Raw genomic sequence first — 14,768 nt, 5'->3', positions numbered from 1 at the left:
ACGAGTGGATCAAATAGCTTTTGATCATTCAGAAACTGGACAATTCTATTGGTAACAGTAAATGGCAAGATATTCTTGCCAATAATATAACAAAGCAATACCAACTACATATCTTTCTGATGGCACCAGTTTCATTTAATGAATACCCGAAGTCACTATGACTATCCATTCTGGAGAAGTAGCAAGAACATGATTTTCAAGATAGCCATTCTAGTGGCCATACCAGATGTCAGGTGTGCACATTTTTTCTTTACAAGACATGGTAAACAGTCTTTCAGTCAAAACCTTGTACTGATATAACCATTCATTTAGGAGAAGTGTTCAAATTTTATAGAAGGCAACTGTGGTAGCAATACTGGATGTCTATAGGGAACTTTCATTCAGGACCAACTAGAGATCATAAGTCTTTTAGTGAAAAAAGACCTGCAGACATGACTATCTGTTCAGGATGAGTAACAATAAAAAGATTTTCAGGATGTTCTTTGATGGCCATACTGGATGTCTGACCAGCATCATTTTCAACTAAGACCTACAAGACATCATGTGACATCTTAATGAAAATGCCATTTCAATATAATGGACCATCCATTCAGGATAGGTAGAGTTTGAAGATGGCTACTATGGTGGCCATATATTTTCACATCAGCACTATCTTCCTTTAAGACCAAGTCATCATATAAGTCTTTGTAGATGTGATTTTATATTAATGAGAAGCAGCAATATTTTTTTCATGATGGCCTCTGTGACAGCCATACTGGATGTCAGATTGGTACCATTTTCATTTAGGACCAACTAAAGGTCATTTTAAGTCTTGAAGTGAAAACCTCATCATACATTTGGAAGGAGTAGTGACAACAAGATTTTCAAGATGGCCACATTTATAACATATGGACATGGTTTTTATTTAAGAAAAACCAGACTTTATAAAAAAATCTTTTATTGAAACCCTCATTTTGAGATTACCATTCATTTTGGATAAGTATATAGTAACATGATTTCCAAGTTGTCCTCTGTGGTAGACATAATAAATGTTAGATTGGCACCATTTTCATTTAGAACCAACTGCATAAGAAATCTTTCAGTGAGAATCTGATTTCAATAGGACTACCCATACAGGAGTAGTAAAAACAAGATTTTCAAGATGGCTGCCATACTGACTGTTCAAAGGTAATCAGTTTTGTTCTGACCCAACCTGATCTTGTGGTGACTAATTATAAAGTTCCATGGCAATATTCCCATTTTTATTCTGACCCAACCTGACCTTGTGGTGACTAATTATAAAGTTCCATGGCAATATTCCCATTTTTATTCTGGCCCAACCTGACCTTGTGGTGACTAATTATAAAGTTCTATGGCAATATTCCCATTTTTATTCTGACCCAACCTGACCTTGTGGTGACTAATTATAAAATTCCATGGCAATATTCCCATTTTTATTCTGGCCCAACCTGACCTTGTGGTGACTAATTATAAAGTTCCATGGCAATATTCCCATTTTTATTCTGGCCCAACCTGACCTTGTGGTGACTAATTATAAAGTTCCATGGCAATATTCCCATTTTTATTCTGGCCCAACCTGACCTTGTGGTGACTAATTATAAAGTTCCATGGCAATATTCCCTGATGGAGTACCAATAACAAAATTGTGTTAACAAACAACAGATGATATATGGCAGACAAGATGACATGAAACCTTAAAATACTGTGTTGTGACCTTCATCTTGGGGATTATACCTCAAAAGTGCTATACAACATCCATTTATCTTAAAAACCTGTCAAAAAGTAAATTGGCAGATGTGATTGACACCAAAATTACTTATTCTGAACTTAACTTTGAAGATAGGACCCCCAAGGTGGTGTGCTACACAGCTTCTAGTGATGCCATATATACATGTCAAGCTTCATCCCTTAACCTCAAACAGCTTTAAAGTTATACAGAAGACAAGGTGTGATGGAAACAACACATAATACTAATGATGTTTATTAAAGTTTCATTGTTTCATCTCAGATTGCTTGAAAATTACAGATGGAATGTTTAGTGTGATGATGAAAACATAAAACCAGCTGGAAGCTTTATTTTGAAGACAGGACTCCAACATGGCATGCAACACACCGTCTCTTGATGTTTCATTCAATAATCTCAAAAGGCTTCAAGGGAAAAGTGTGATTCAAGGTGTAAAAATAGTGAGTTGTGATTCTGACCTTAAAGATAGGATCTCCAATGTGGAATGTAACACATTCTAGAGATGATGTACAAGTACGCCAACTTCCATCAACTGCCTTAAACATTAGAGATTGTAAGTGAAAGCACAAAGAAGTGTTCCATCCCTGAATCCCAAACTGCTTTAAAAGTTGAAGAGTGAAAGTGACAGTGCAATGGAAAGGTTCAAGTGAGCTGTGACCTTTAAATTAAAGATAGAACTCCCGATGGGTACATCAAACACTTTCTTGTGATGATGCATACGTATAACAAATTTCATTCCTCAATATCAAACCGCTTTAGATTTATAAAGCATAAGGGAAAGTGACGGAAAACAAAAAATATGGATCAGTGACCCTGACCTTGATTATATGACCCCCCCCCCAATATGGTATGTGACATACCTTCTGCAGATGACAAGCATACCAAATTTCATCTCGTAATCTCAAATTGCTTTATAATTAAAGTACAGAAGGGAAAGTGATGGACGTGCAGAAACATACACCAGAACAAACTAGAGACAACTTGACTAGGTAATAACAGACCATTTAAGAAGTTACAAAGGTAACAAACAGACCATTAAATAAGTTACAATATTCCTTTCACTGCCTTTGAACTGCTTTGAAGGGCAGAAAAAACTCTGGTAATTGGCAAGTTTGACGGGGTATGCCAGTTAGAAACTTGAGTAGTTGTGAAAAATATGTGTACAAGGCAATGTCCCGCTTCAAGGCATTGTTATTGCAACGTTCAAGGTTTTACTGCTATGAGCCTATCAATATATTAAGGCAAATCTTCATATTCCATCAAAAAGCAAAATATTTTGGACTGCTAAACTTAATTACATCTAGGTTTTCCCTGTCATTTAAATTATATTCATGTAGATACCAATATTACCTGCTGAATTGTTTTTCTGCTTCGAGGTGGAAGATGGAGCTCCATAAGTTCTTTTTGTTTTTCTTCCGCTTCAACTTTCTTCCTCTCTACCTCAGGAATGATCTGATCCCAGTCCTTACCTATTGGGATACAAAAATATGAAATAAAAAATGAACTTGACACACAGAACAAAAGTCCCTTGAAGGGACTGATACTGTACTGTCAAAGAAGAATTTTAAGATATTCAAGACAAGACCATTCCTTCCCGTCAGATGCAATGTTGAAACCATCTCTGATATTCTTAAGTGACTCCCCCATGCTGTATTATCATCCATACAGGACACCTAGTTACAAGATTTTCAATATGTTCATTGTGGCAACCATATTTTAGATCAGATGGGCACTTGTTTCATTCAGGATTAACCAGGTATCATATTTGTCTTTGTCAGATGCCCATTCAGAAGATGCAAGAATGCAACACTCACTCAGACACAGGCTGTTTATATGAACCTTTTCCACCTTTTGTTTTTTTTTAAAGTTTTTTTATTTTTTATTTTTTCAATCACTATTGATTCCAATTTACCATCTTTCAATGATGATCTGAATTCAGTGCAATTATTTGACTGAACTGTTTTCCTTCTAGCACACAAGTAATCCTTTGTGATTTTACTGTCTGGAAAAAGTGTGCGAAATAAATTGCCAGAAACAGTAGTAACTGAGGAAGGTTAATTTCTAAAAGAAATTTAGTAAACCAAACTTCGATCAAATTACGTCAATGTTCTCTCTGACATTTATAAACACCACAAGTTCAAGATGAGTTGTTGATGATGAAGCAGCAAGTTTATGTTTGTTAGCGTTTTTATACTGTTTTATGTCATGGGTGTCTCCATGCCCAACAGCGAATCACAATTACACAATTGTTTAAATCCAAGGCTTTCACCTTTACTAGATGGTTTTGCAAACTTACACAAGACAGCACAGTTGTCCTTACAGTTCATTTTTCTTTTCTTTGCTGCAAAAAATTCTGAATCTTCAGCATTCTTTTTCGACGTGACTAGAAGTATGATCTTACATGGATGTTTCATGCTTACACGGATGTGATACAGTGAAAGCAGCAACTGTTTGTACAATCCAAATTGGTGGTTAAAGATTGGCATGGTAGCCTCGATTTTGAACTAACCAATCATATTTTAGAACTCTATATCCCTATATACATGTGACACAACTACTTTCAGAATGGAACTGTGTGCCCAATTTAAACAGAAAATTGTTGGGAAATTTTTAATTAAATTTTTATTTTTAAAAAATGGATTTTTTTAAAACAAGAAAAACGTACACCTACATTTAGGTCCAAAATACAAGACAAATACGGAAAAAACAAGACACTTGGCATTTATGCTGCTGTGGTGGCCATATTGGATGTCAGATCAGTACCATTTCTGTTTGGCCATTTTGGATATCCAGACTGTGGCAATTTCATTTAGGACCAATCAGACATCGTAAGTCTTCTGGTGAAAATCCCAAGCTAATATGACTTTCTGTTCAGGAGGGATAGAGATAACAAGATTGTCAATATAATTCTGTGGCCATATTGGATGTCAGATCATCAGTTTTTATTTAGGACCAACTAGACATCATAAAAAGTCTTCTGTTGAAAACCCTATATTGATATAACCATCCATTCAGGAGGAACAGTGATAACATGATTTTCAACATGGCCATGTGTTGGCCATATTGGTTGTGTGATTGGTAACATTTTCATTTGGGACATCACACGTCAAATGATGACAATCCCATGTTTGATGTGAATTTCTGTTCAGGATGAGAACAACATTTTCAATATGGTTTCTATGGTGGACATACTGAACATCAGAATGACACTACTTTCATTTAGGACTAACTAGATATCTCGAGTCTTTTAGTGAAAAACCCATGTTAAGATGAACATCCATTCAGGATGACTAGCGACAAAGGTAGTTTCAAAATGGCTGCAGTGGTAGCCATATTAGATGTCTGAGAAGCACCATTTTCATTTAGGAATAAACAAGCCCCTAGGATGAATGTGTTAAGTTTTATGGCAATCCTCCAAGTGGTATAGGAAGAGTAGTGTCAACAAGCTATACTGGAAGACTGACTTTGGATGACTGTCAGTGGATAACAAGCAATCTTAAAAACTCTTCTTGTTTATGATGACTTAACAAACCATTTGACCATTTGTCTACAGGTACAATTTTGGGCCATCACACTCATCTTATGTTGATTGTAAAATTTCTGACCGTCTGAAGTTATCATTTTAAAAATGTAAAAATCCTGAATTGTCACAAGTTCAATTCCTGATTCCAGTATAAAAGGCGAAGTGGTCAGCAATCCAATATCATTGGACTTTGCTAAGTTCTCAACAGACATAAAATATAAGCAAGTTTCTTTGACCTATCTTCAAGAGCTGTTACGGAGAAATGCAAATATGTTTTGTTGCTTAAAAAAAAAAGAAAGGCAAAGTGGTCAGCAATTCAAGATCACTGGACCTTATTAAGTTCTAACTGGTCATTCATTCAGCATTATAAAGAAACTGATTTTGAGACAGACAGATGGAGAGAGGGAGAAGGAAAGAATCTTTTATTACACTTACAAAATCAACAATAAATAATGTAAAAAAATCTCACCAGAGTCCTCATTCACTTCATGTGTGTCCATCTCTTCATCCTCCAAGTTGTCAAAGCTGACAACTTTAAACTGTGAGAGAAGCTCATCTCCCACACATGATGCTCCCTCTAGGTCTCGTGTTTCAGCTCTCTGTAGAATCTCATCTATATCGACCTGGAATTATAAAGTCTGATCCTGGACTGTTTTCAAGGAATTCCATAAAGCAAACTAAGCAGTTACTTTACATCTTCATCTTGTAGCAAATAACCAAAATAAAATAACATTGCTCTAAGGACATTTGCACATGGCTCAACTATATTCCTTGATGCTTTTTATTTATGCATACAATTATGCATGAACACTCAAGTAAAAATACAAACAACAATAAATGCTTTTAAGAAACAATGATATTCATAAAAACACCATAATCCAAACCTGGGGCACGAAAGTAAGTAAAGTATATGGTGATTACCAAGTTTCATGGCAATCCATGAAAAAACGCAGGACTAACAGTTGTTGTTGTTGTTGTAGGGTTTAATGCCATTTTCCAGCACACAATAGGCTTTACATGGCGGCCAGTATTAATGGTGGAGGAAGAACCCAAGAAAACCCCGGAAAGAACCACCGACCCACGAGACACTACTGGCAAGCTTTCTCACATACCCATGTTGACTGAATCCGAGACTCGAACCCATGCAGACAGAGGTGAGATGGTAGTGATCTGTAACAGACAGAGCTTTAGACCACTCGGGGCCCCCAAGACAAACAGTGCTAATGAGATTGTGTCATGCATTGCTTCAAAACAAAAAGGGCCAAAAATTGCAGAAACAAAGTCATAGGCTCATGTCTGCATCTTCAGGTGATAGTTTCCAAACATGGAGTTGACTAAGAGGTCATGGAAATGTAAACAAAAGTGAACAAAAACTGTTACTAACTTTAACCCACTGCTGCAAATATTACAATGGTCTTTTATCATTTCCATGCTAATGACTTAGAACTGACAAATGTACAAAAAGGTGCAGATCTGGGTAGAGTTTCATCAAAATATCTGTCGGGGTTAAATAACTGACAGCCTTGATACGGAAACAAGCCAAAAACCACAAAACCCTTAAGACAGACTTTCATCTGGAGATTGGGGACTGGTGGGTGGGTGAATTTGGGGTGACTGGGTGTGTGAACAAGACACTCAAACCAAGATGCATAAAAGCCAAAGGTTTCAGTAAAATATATTTACTGGTTCAAAAGTTGTCAGTACATGGAGAGAGGTCTCCGATTTATATTTTCTCTTGCTGTGACCTTGACCTAAAAGCAGATGGTACGGACATGGTATGTAACACACTGAATAGTCATGATATATACTTGGTTAATGTTTCATTACAATAGCTTAAGTGGTTGAAAAATTATGCTCTGGACAAGTCCATTATATCTTCCATTGTTGTGGCCTTGACCTTGAGCCAAGGGTTACAGTACATTATTTAACCTGCAAAACTGTCTTTTACTTTATCTCAAACACCAGGATAACACATTCTAAACCAGATTAAAGTAGAGGTATGAAGCAGAGAAAAATAGAAAATTTCAATGCAATTTTGTTTTCAGATCTTTTGCAAACTGATTATGCAACTGAAAAATATCAATTACATTAAATTAAAATCGTGCAATGCAAAATACAATTTAAGAAAAAGCTTCAAATAATGACTTCTCATCTTTAGTATTTTATGAGTCCCTCAAATACTGACTTCATCATCAAATAAAGGAATGATGCTCTACCGGCTAAAAAGAATTTCTAGGGATTACATATAAGACATTTCTTTCTTTTAATTGCCGAGTGTTGAAATTATCTTTGATATTCTTCAGCTATAACAAGATAACAAGATCTTCAAATTAGCTGCTATGCTGGACAAAGTGAATATCAGCTTGGCACCATTTTAATTTAGGACAAAAGTCTGCAGGTGCAAACCCCATCGCAATGTGACTTTTTCCATTCAGAAGAAGCAGCAATACCACGGTTCCAAGATGGCTGCTTTGGTGACTATTTTGGACATCAGATCGATGACATTTTCATTCACAAACAACTAGTCCTCATAAATGGCCTTTAACTGAAAACCCATACTGATATGACCATCCATTCAGTAGCTACAAGATTTTCAAGATGCCCACTGTGGTGGCCATAATGGATGTCTGAGCAGCATCATTTTCATTTAGTGCGTGTGAAGTTTCATGAGAATCTTCCAAGCAGTTTAGGAAGAGTAATGATAACAAACTTGTGCAAATGGATAGACAAGTGATGACATATGACAGTTTGGAAGAGTAATGATAACAAACTTGTGCAAATGGATAGACAAGTGATGACATATGACAGACCATACCAAAAGCCCTTCTGCTCTATGACCCAAAGTGCGAAAAATCATAAAAAAATGTTCTTACTTGTGGTTCTTCTTCATTGTCTTCATCTTTAAATAATTCTTCTGCACCAAACTTGAGTATAGCTGCCAACTCACTTTTATTGAATGGTGTAGAATTACTGTAAAGAAAAATCTAAGTTAACAAAATGACACCTTTTTTCTCTTGGAAGATGCTAATATATTTGAAAATCAATTTTATGTACTAAATTACCCCATTTAAAAGAAAGAAAAAAAGTGGAAACAAGACAACTTTAAGAAAGACTTCTGTGGACACAGTATGGCTCTCAAATTTGCAAGTTTAAGCATTGGTGAACATCATCTTATTTTGATGCAAAGCCACATAAATAACTGAAGTTACAGAATATGAGCTCAAGTTCATCAGAATGAACTGTTATAGCTTCATAATGAATCATTCCAAATATAAGCTTAATCAATTACAGGATTTATGAAATATAAGCAAAGTAAGAAACCTTTAACCAAAACAAATACTCATTTTCTCTGCGTTGGCTTTCCCATGGTCAAATGAGAAAGCCAGCATGTTTCAGAATAAATTGTCCTAGTTTCATAATCAATTCATGCAAAGTATGAACAAAATTTATCGAGGAATTCTGGAAAATATATCCAAATTATAAACTTTAAGAAAAACTACACAAACTGCTGATACTGCCAACACTGTAAAATTGAGTGTTACATCTTGCATTCCCAACAACGTGAGCTTGACCGAAATCTGAAATTTATCAGGACTCCACAGCCCCCAGTAATATATGACTAAACAATCACCATAACCATGACTTCTGACTTTTTAATCCTGTTAGTATATCACAATTGTGAAAACTAAGCAAGTATGAACACAAAGAAAGCTGTAAGAATTTAGCCTAGAAAGCTAATACACCCTGTGACTCTATGGTCGGATCCATCATCCCAAAGGATGCACCATGTATAATGGTCAATGTGGTTAGAATTGTAATACCTATCCATAAATACAAGTCAATACAAAAGAAGAAAATGGTGACTACGACATTCACAACAGTAGCACTGCCAAATCCAACAACTTTTACCACTGACCACTCTTCAGACACAAACAACTGGTCCCTGTGACCTAGACCTTCAAGCTCTATGGTCATCAATCCTTAAGGATATTGGCCCCCCCTCCCCCCCATGCATCAGTGGGCAAGGTCTAATAATGGTCCCCAGATGAAAACTGTACTTTTAAAAAAAAAGATTTTAAAAAAACCCCAACTAATTTTGAACATTTATGCTGGCTAGCTGGACATTGATTGTTATACCATATTTCAAAAGTTTTGAAGCTTTCATATCTAAAGAAACAAGATGTTCAATTCAATATTTAATTGACATGTCCTGGTTGTTTTACAATGTTACTGCTGAATTACCTGCGGGGCATTATGGTATATTGTAAATCATAACATTATGAAATTTCAGTGCATCTTTATTTAAATGGATCAGTGACAGTTTTCATGAATCAATGATGGGCTAAAACAAAACATTAATTTCTATAAAAACTCGGCCTGATGAAATACTATGATTATCAAAAAAGTAACCATTACCTTTCATTTTGTAAAATCCACAAGTCCATCTGCTTACTTGTTAACTTCCTCAGATGACACAACACTAATGAAATAGTAGCCACTAAATCCATCCCCAGTTACTAGATTTCAGTACTGTCTATACAAGCAGACATCTGTGATATAAATATTTCAGTACTGTCTATACAAGCAGACATCTGTTATATAAATATTTCAGTACTGTCTATACAAGCAGACATCTGTTATATAAATATTTCAGTACTGTCTATACAAGCAGACATCTGCTATATAAATATTTCAGTACTGTCTATACAAGCAGACATCTGTTATATAAATATTTCAGTACTGTCTATACAAGCAGACATCTGTTATATAAATATTTCAGTACTGTCTATACAAGCAGACATCTGTTATATAAATATTTCAGTACTGTCTATACAAGCAGACATCTGTGATATAAATATTTCAGTACTGTCTATACAAGCAGACATCTGTTATATAAGTATTTCAGTACTGTCTATACAAGCAGACATCTGTTATATAAGTATTTCAGTACTGTCTATACAAGCAGACATCTGTTATATAAGTATTTCAGTACTGTCTATACAAGCAGACATCTGTTATATAAATATTTTCATTGCTTTATTTTAGCAAGCTTAACAGTTTCATGAAAATTAGTTCTTCACTAAATACACTAATATTCTAAAGATTGACAGGATTCATGTTTAAAAACCTGACCTTATGATAATATACGTGACTACTGTGTGAAATCTTGTGTATACCTGGATGGCACACTGCCCTTGTTGAGGACAGTCCTGCCAGTCGTGTCCATCCTCTGAATGACCAGATGATCCAGCACCATCTTTCTCTTTGCCCGCTCAACTATTTCCTCTTCTACGCTGTTCTTAGTCACCAACCGATACACACTCACCTGCAGAGTGAAAAATATATTAGTGACTATAAAATTAGAGAATCATCACAAAGGAATGAGCCATAATTAGTAATTTTAAAATCAAAGTATCACCACACAGGAATGTTCCACAATATGTTGTGACACATTAGCTCCATTTTAGAGACAGTACACATCAGGGGAAATGTTTTTCATATTTATCATACATGTTGTGATGATCAAAATCACTACTGTTAATTTGTGAACAACAGACTATCCATACTTTTCTGGATCTCCTATCCATCTGTTTAGAATGACAGTCAAAAATAAATTTTCATTTTCACCAAGAACAAAAATTTAAAATACCCAACCATCAGTGACTTTTCAAAGCAAACAACATAACCTGTCCAAATCCACTAAATTAATTGCTCTAAAAAAAATGTCATTTTTCACCAAAACCTGACAAACATCCACAAATGAATTCATGGTAATTAAAGATTAAGAGTGAAAACTGCCACCATACTGCATTATATTAATGAATTAAAACATTCTTAGAATCAGCATCAGTTTCAGGAGTATAAAGTGTGAACACAGCAAATACATTAATACCATACATTTGTAGGGAGAATTGTGTATACATAGTTGTACGTTCTCTCTCTCACCAGTCAGGCACAAGTAATACCAAACTAATGGATCCAGACAATCTGAACTGGGCAGTAAGTCTGCTTCATGCCTTGAGCCATTTTCACACAATCAAGTCACACAGATCTTGCAAATTCCAAAGATGACAAATACCAGTGTGACTGTCACAGCACTAAATCTAAAAGGAAGAAACCTGCTTTTGATCCACTATCTAAATGCTTTACTTCTTGTCCCCAACTTCACACAACTAATGACAAACCCTTCAAAAGATCTAAGACTTTCTCACACACCCCATGCATCTCCAAGACCCAAGGGCTTACCACAGGAAGACTACAAAAGACTAAATTGTTCCAGCTGATATCACTGCCCAGAAAATGGCCTTACATATCTTAGCTAAAGCAAACTGATTGCAAAGTGTAATCATTTACCTGGTTTTTCTGGCCTATCCTGTGAGCTCTTGCTTGAGCCTGCAGGTCATTCTGAGGATTCCAGTCACTATCAAATATTATCACAGTATCAGCCGTGGCCAAGTTCACCCCCAGCCCGCCAGCTCTTGTGGACAGCAAGAAGCAAAAATCCTGCAATGATCAACTAACGGTTAGTATTCTGTACCAGACCAGCACTGTTCCCATGTTATGGGATGTCAGGGGGTTACTGCTCATTCTCAAAGCACCACCATCTATTCCTCTAGACTTATCCCGAGAGATAAAGTCCAAAGTAAAGCCTATCCAATAACTCCATTAATCAAAACCCTACTTTACCATTTCTCCAAGTTTTTACTTGGCCTGTGTCTGAAAAAATGACATATTTTATGAGTTTACCTGCACTATGATATTTAGTCCTTTGCAGATGAAAAAAGTTAAGTACAATTATTAAGTAATAATGTGAACACATACTTATGTAACAACACCCACCTAAACACAAAACAAGTGACCAAAGTGGCATAATATCACTCACCTGAATGAATTCTGCCCAACAGCCAAATTCAAGGATTTGGCCAAGAAATATGGGTCATTATTTTTCCTGCTGAAATTTCTCCAGTGCAGTTGATTCCAAGTTATGAAAACAAATGTTTCAAGGTTTCTCAAACATTTCTTCATTATTTTTTACTGCATTATCAGCAGCATTTGTACAATACTGAAAGGCCCACATGCTAAGATACTTTACAGATCTGTCAACCCAAACAAGACCGTCAAATTAAGTCATTTTATTAAATTTGCTGTAAGTATGAACCAGTTTTCATTAAGGTGTAACAAAATATCAAACTGCTATTGTAAAGTATGAAAACGTATTTAAAAAAGTTCAGTATTCAAAATATGCAGCAACACTACACATTATGTTCAACTAAAAAGTTTGTAAAGTTCAAGCAGACCTTATTTACCACTAGTACAGTTGCACAAACTTCTGTTTCAAACCCTATGCAGCTCAATGGCTTGTTGCTATCTCTCATCTTGATGTAATTCTTGGAATTTGTTTCCATTTTTACATGACAGTGGCATTCATATCTCCCAGCATGAGACATACTCAAATTGACATGTGATGTCCAATAAACATAATTGTGTTCTTTCCTGCATTTATTCACAAGAATCTGAATATTCCTTTTTATTATTCTGTACCAATTGTTAACACTATTTTAAAAGGCTTAAGGTTTATTTTCACTTTTGTCTTCAACACGCATTGCTTGCTGGATGCCATTTTTTAAAAACATTTCTATAATCAACATTTTGATCATGCAGACCTGTTGCATGACAAAATATGTTCAGTCTGAGATACTACTGTAAAGTTAGTCTGGTTCCCTGATTAACTCCACTAAATCTAATATGAAACCTGGATCCAAATCATACATGGACGTGCCAATTAACTGGATTTTACCACAGCAATCAGAATGCCCTAGATTTTGCTTTTGTTTCAAAAGTCTGTATTTAAAGGGTCATTTAATTTAGACTTGCAGCAAAATCGAAGGGTTGGGAGGTCTAGTAATGTGTCATAGATGATCCAATTTTTTTCTTCATTATTCTTTGAAATAAAGTTGTGTAAATGTATTTCTACTATTAGTAATGGCAGCCATGTACAAGTATGTACAGTGCAAAGTTTGTTTTAAATGGTCGCAAAGTTTTTGAGAAAATGATGAAAACAGATATTAACAGAAGATTGACAGGTTTTCATAATAAGGCCAACAAGCAGAATTACAACAAATCTTAATAACATGATAAAATTTTAACCCAAAACCCCCCCGAAACCCCCCAAAAGTTGGCACACATGTGACACAGAACTTTTTTAAAGGTTAACTGATTATGAAATTTTGGCAACTTGTTTACTGGAATTACCCACATATTATTACCAAGTTGCTATTAGTGAGAATAAAGTATCCACAGTTTAATTGATTTAACAGTCATTAAATTTCAACAACACAGTAAAATCAACATACACGAGAAAAAAAATTCTGCGATGTTTATACCAGCTCATAAATATTGGCTATTCAGGAGATAGAACACTTTTGCAAAGTTTGGCTATTTGTTTACTGGTAATACACATATACTGTTATCCAGCTGCTATCTATGTAAATAAGATTTCTCTAATTTAATTGCACCAAAAGAATTTTTTGTGGTTCTTCAAACCTGGGATCCTTCAGCATTGAAATGGTCCAGGGCCTGTTTCCTAATATCTCCACGAATTGAGCCATCCAGTCTCTACAAATAAGAAAACAATTAAAACAAGACTTTAACATATGTATATTACAAAGAATGTTTCTAACTTGAAAATGTCTAACAACAACTTGATTTTGTATAAAGATGCTGATGTCCTACTTTCATTGAGAATATTACAATTTGTTAGCATGCCAAACTTGTTCTTAATCTCCTGACAAAGAAATATTATGGGATATCAGACCTGCCAACCCAATAATACCTTATCTACAAGGCAGTTTATTTTTATCAGCAAGTCGGACCAGTTTTCAGTAAGGAATAACAAAATATTATGTACTTCTATCATCAGGCTGGAAAACATATTTAAAAGTCCAGAATTGTAAAATTCAAGACTGATGCAGCATCAGTAAACACTGTGTTCAACTAAAAAGTTTTAAAAGTGTACTTGAACCTTTATTACCACCAGCCGAATTTCATGAACAATTCCAAACCCTATGTAGCTCAGTTAGATCTTGCTATCTCTCAACTTGATGTAATCCTCAACAAAAATTAAATTTCATGTGGGATGTGGCAAAGACGTTCATCTTTCCCACCATGTAACATGTGAATCAACACATGATGTCCACTGAACGCTAATTGTTGCATTTCCTGCTATTTTCCCCAATGATCTGAATATTCCCTTTTATTCTCGTGTACCATTTCAACTTTTTAATAGGTGTATTGTCCCTTTTGTCCTGACCCATTGCTTGTTAGATGCCATTTATCCCCCATCTTGATGATCATTCAGACATTTTGCATCACAAAATAAGCGCAGTTTAAAGTGTCTGAGGTACTTCTGTAAAGTCAGTCTGGTTCGCTGACCACCTTCAGTGAAATCTAATATAAAACCTGGATCTGCATCAAACATGAGCAAGCCAGTATCTGAATTTT

General features: G+C 35.4%; 1 protein-coding gene across 3 annotated transcripts in view; it reads right to left on the bottom strand.

Annotated features, from left to right (window-relative positions):
* LOC149800773 (ATP-dependent chromatin remodeler CHD1-like) overlaps positions 1-14,768 on the bottom strand; it is a 127,617-nt gene that overhangs the window by 51,622 nt on the left and 61,227 nt on the right. For all 3 annotated transcript variants that reach the window (XM_089954755.1, XM_089954756.1, XM_089954757.1), the window contains 6 exons: positions 13,812-13,883; positions 11,622-11,771; positions 10,445-10,593; positions 8,141-8,237; positions 5,737-5,890; positions 3,095-3,213 (listed from right to left, as the gene is read on the bottom strand). In XM_089954755.1, coding sequence (XP_089810881.1) covers positions 3,095-3,213; positions 5,737-5,890; positions 8,141-8,237; positions 10,445-10,593; positions 11,622-11,771; positions 13,812-13,883 — 741 coding nt within the window. The remainder of the gene's footprint in view (positions 1-3,094; positions 3,214-5,736; positions 5,891-8,140; positions 8,238-10,444; positions 10,594-11,621; positions 11,772-13,811; positions 13,884-14,768) is intronic.

The sequence above is a fragment of the Sinohyriopsis cumingii genome, chromosome 4 (assembly GCF_028554795.1).
Source record: "Sinohyriopsis cumingii isolate HCF-2022 chromosome 4, ASM2855479v2, whole genome shotgun sequence".
Classification (NCBI taxonomy): domain Eukaryota; kingdom Metazoa; phylum Mollusca; class Bivalvia; order Unionida; family Unionidae; genus Sinohyriopsis; species Sinohyriopsis cumingii.
This window is presented reverse-complemented; position numbering and strand designations above follow the sequence as displayed.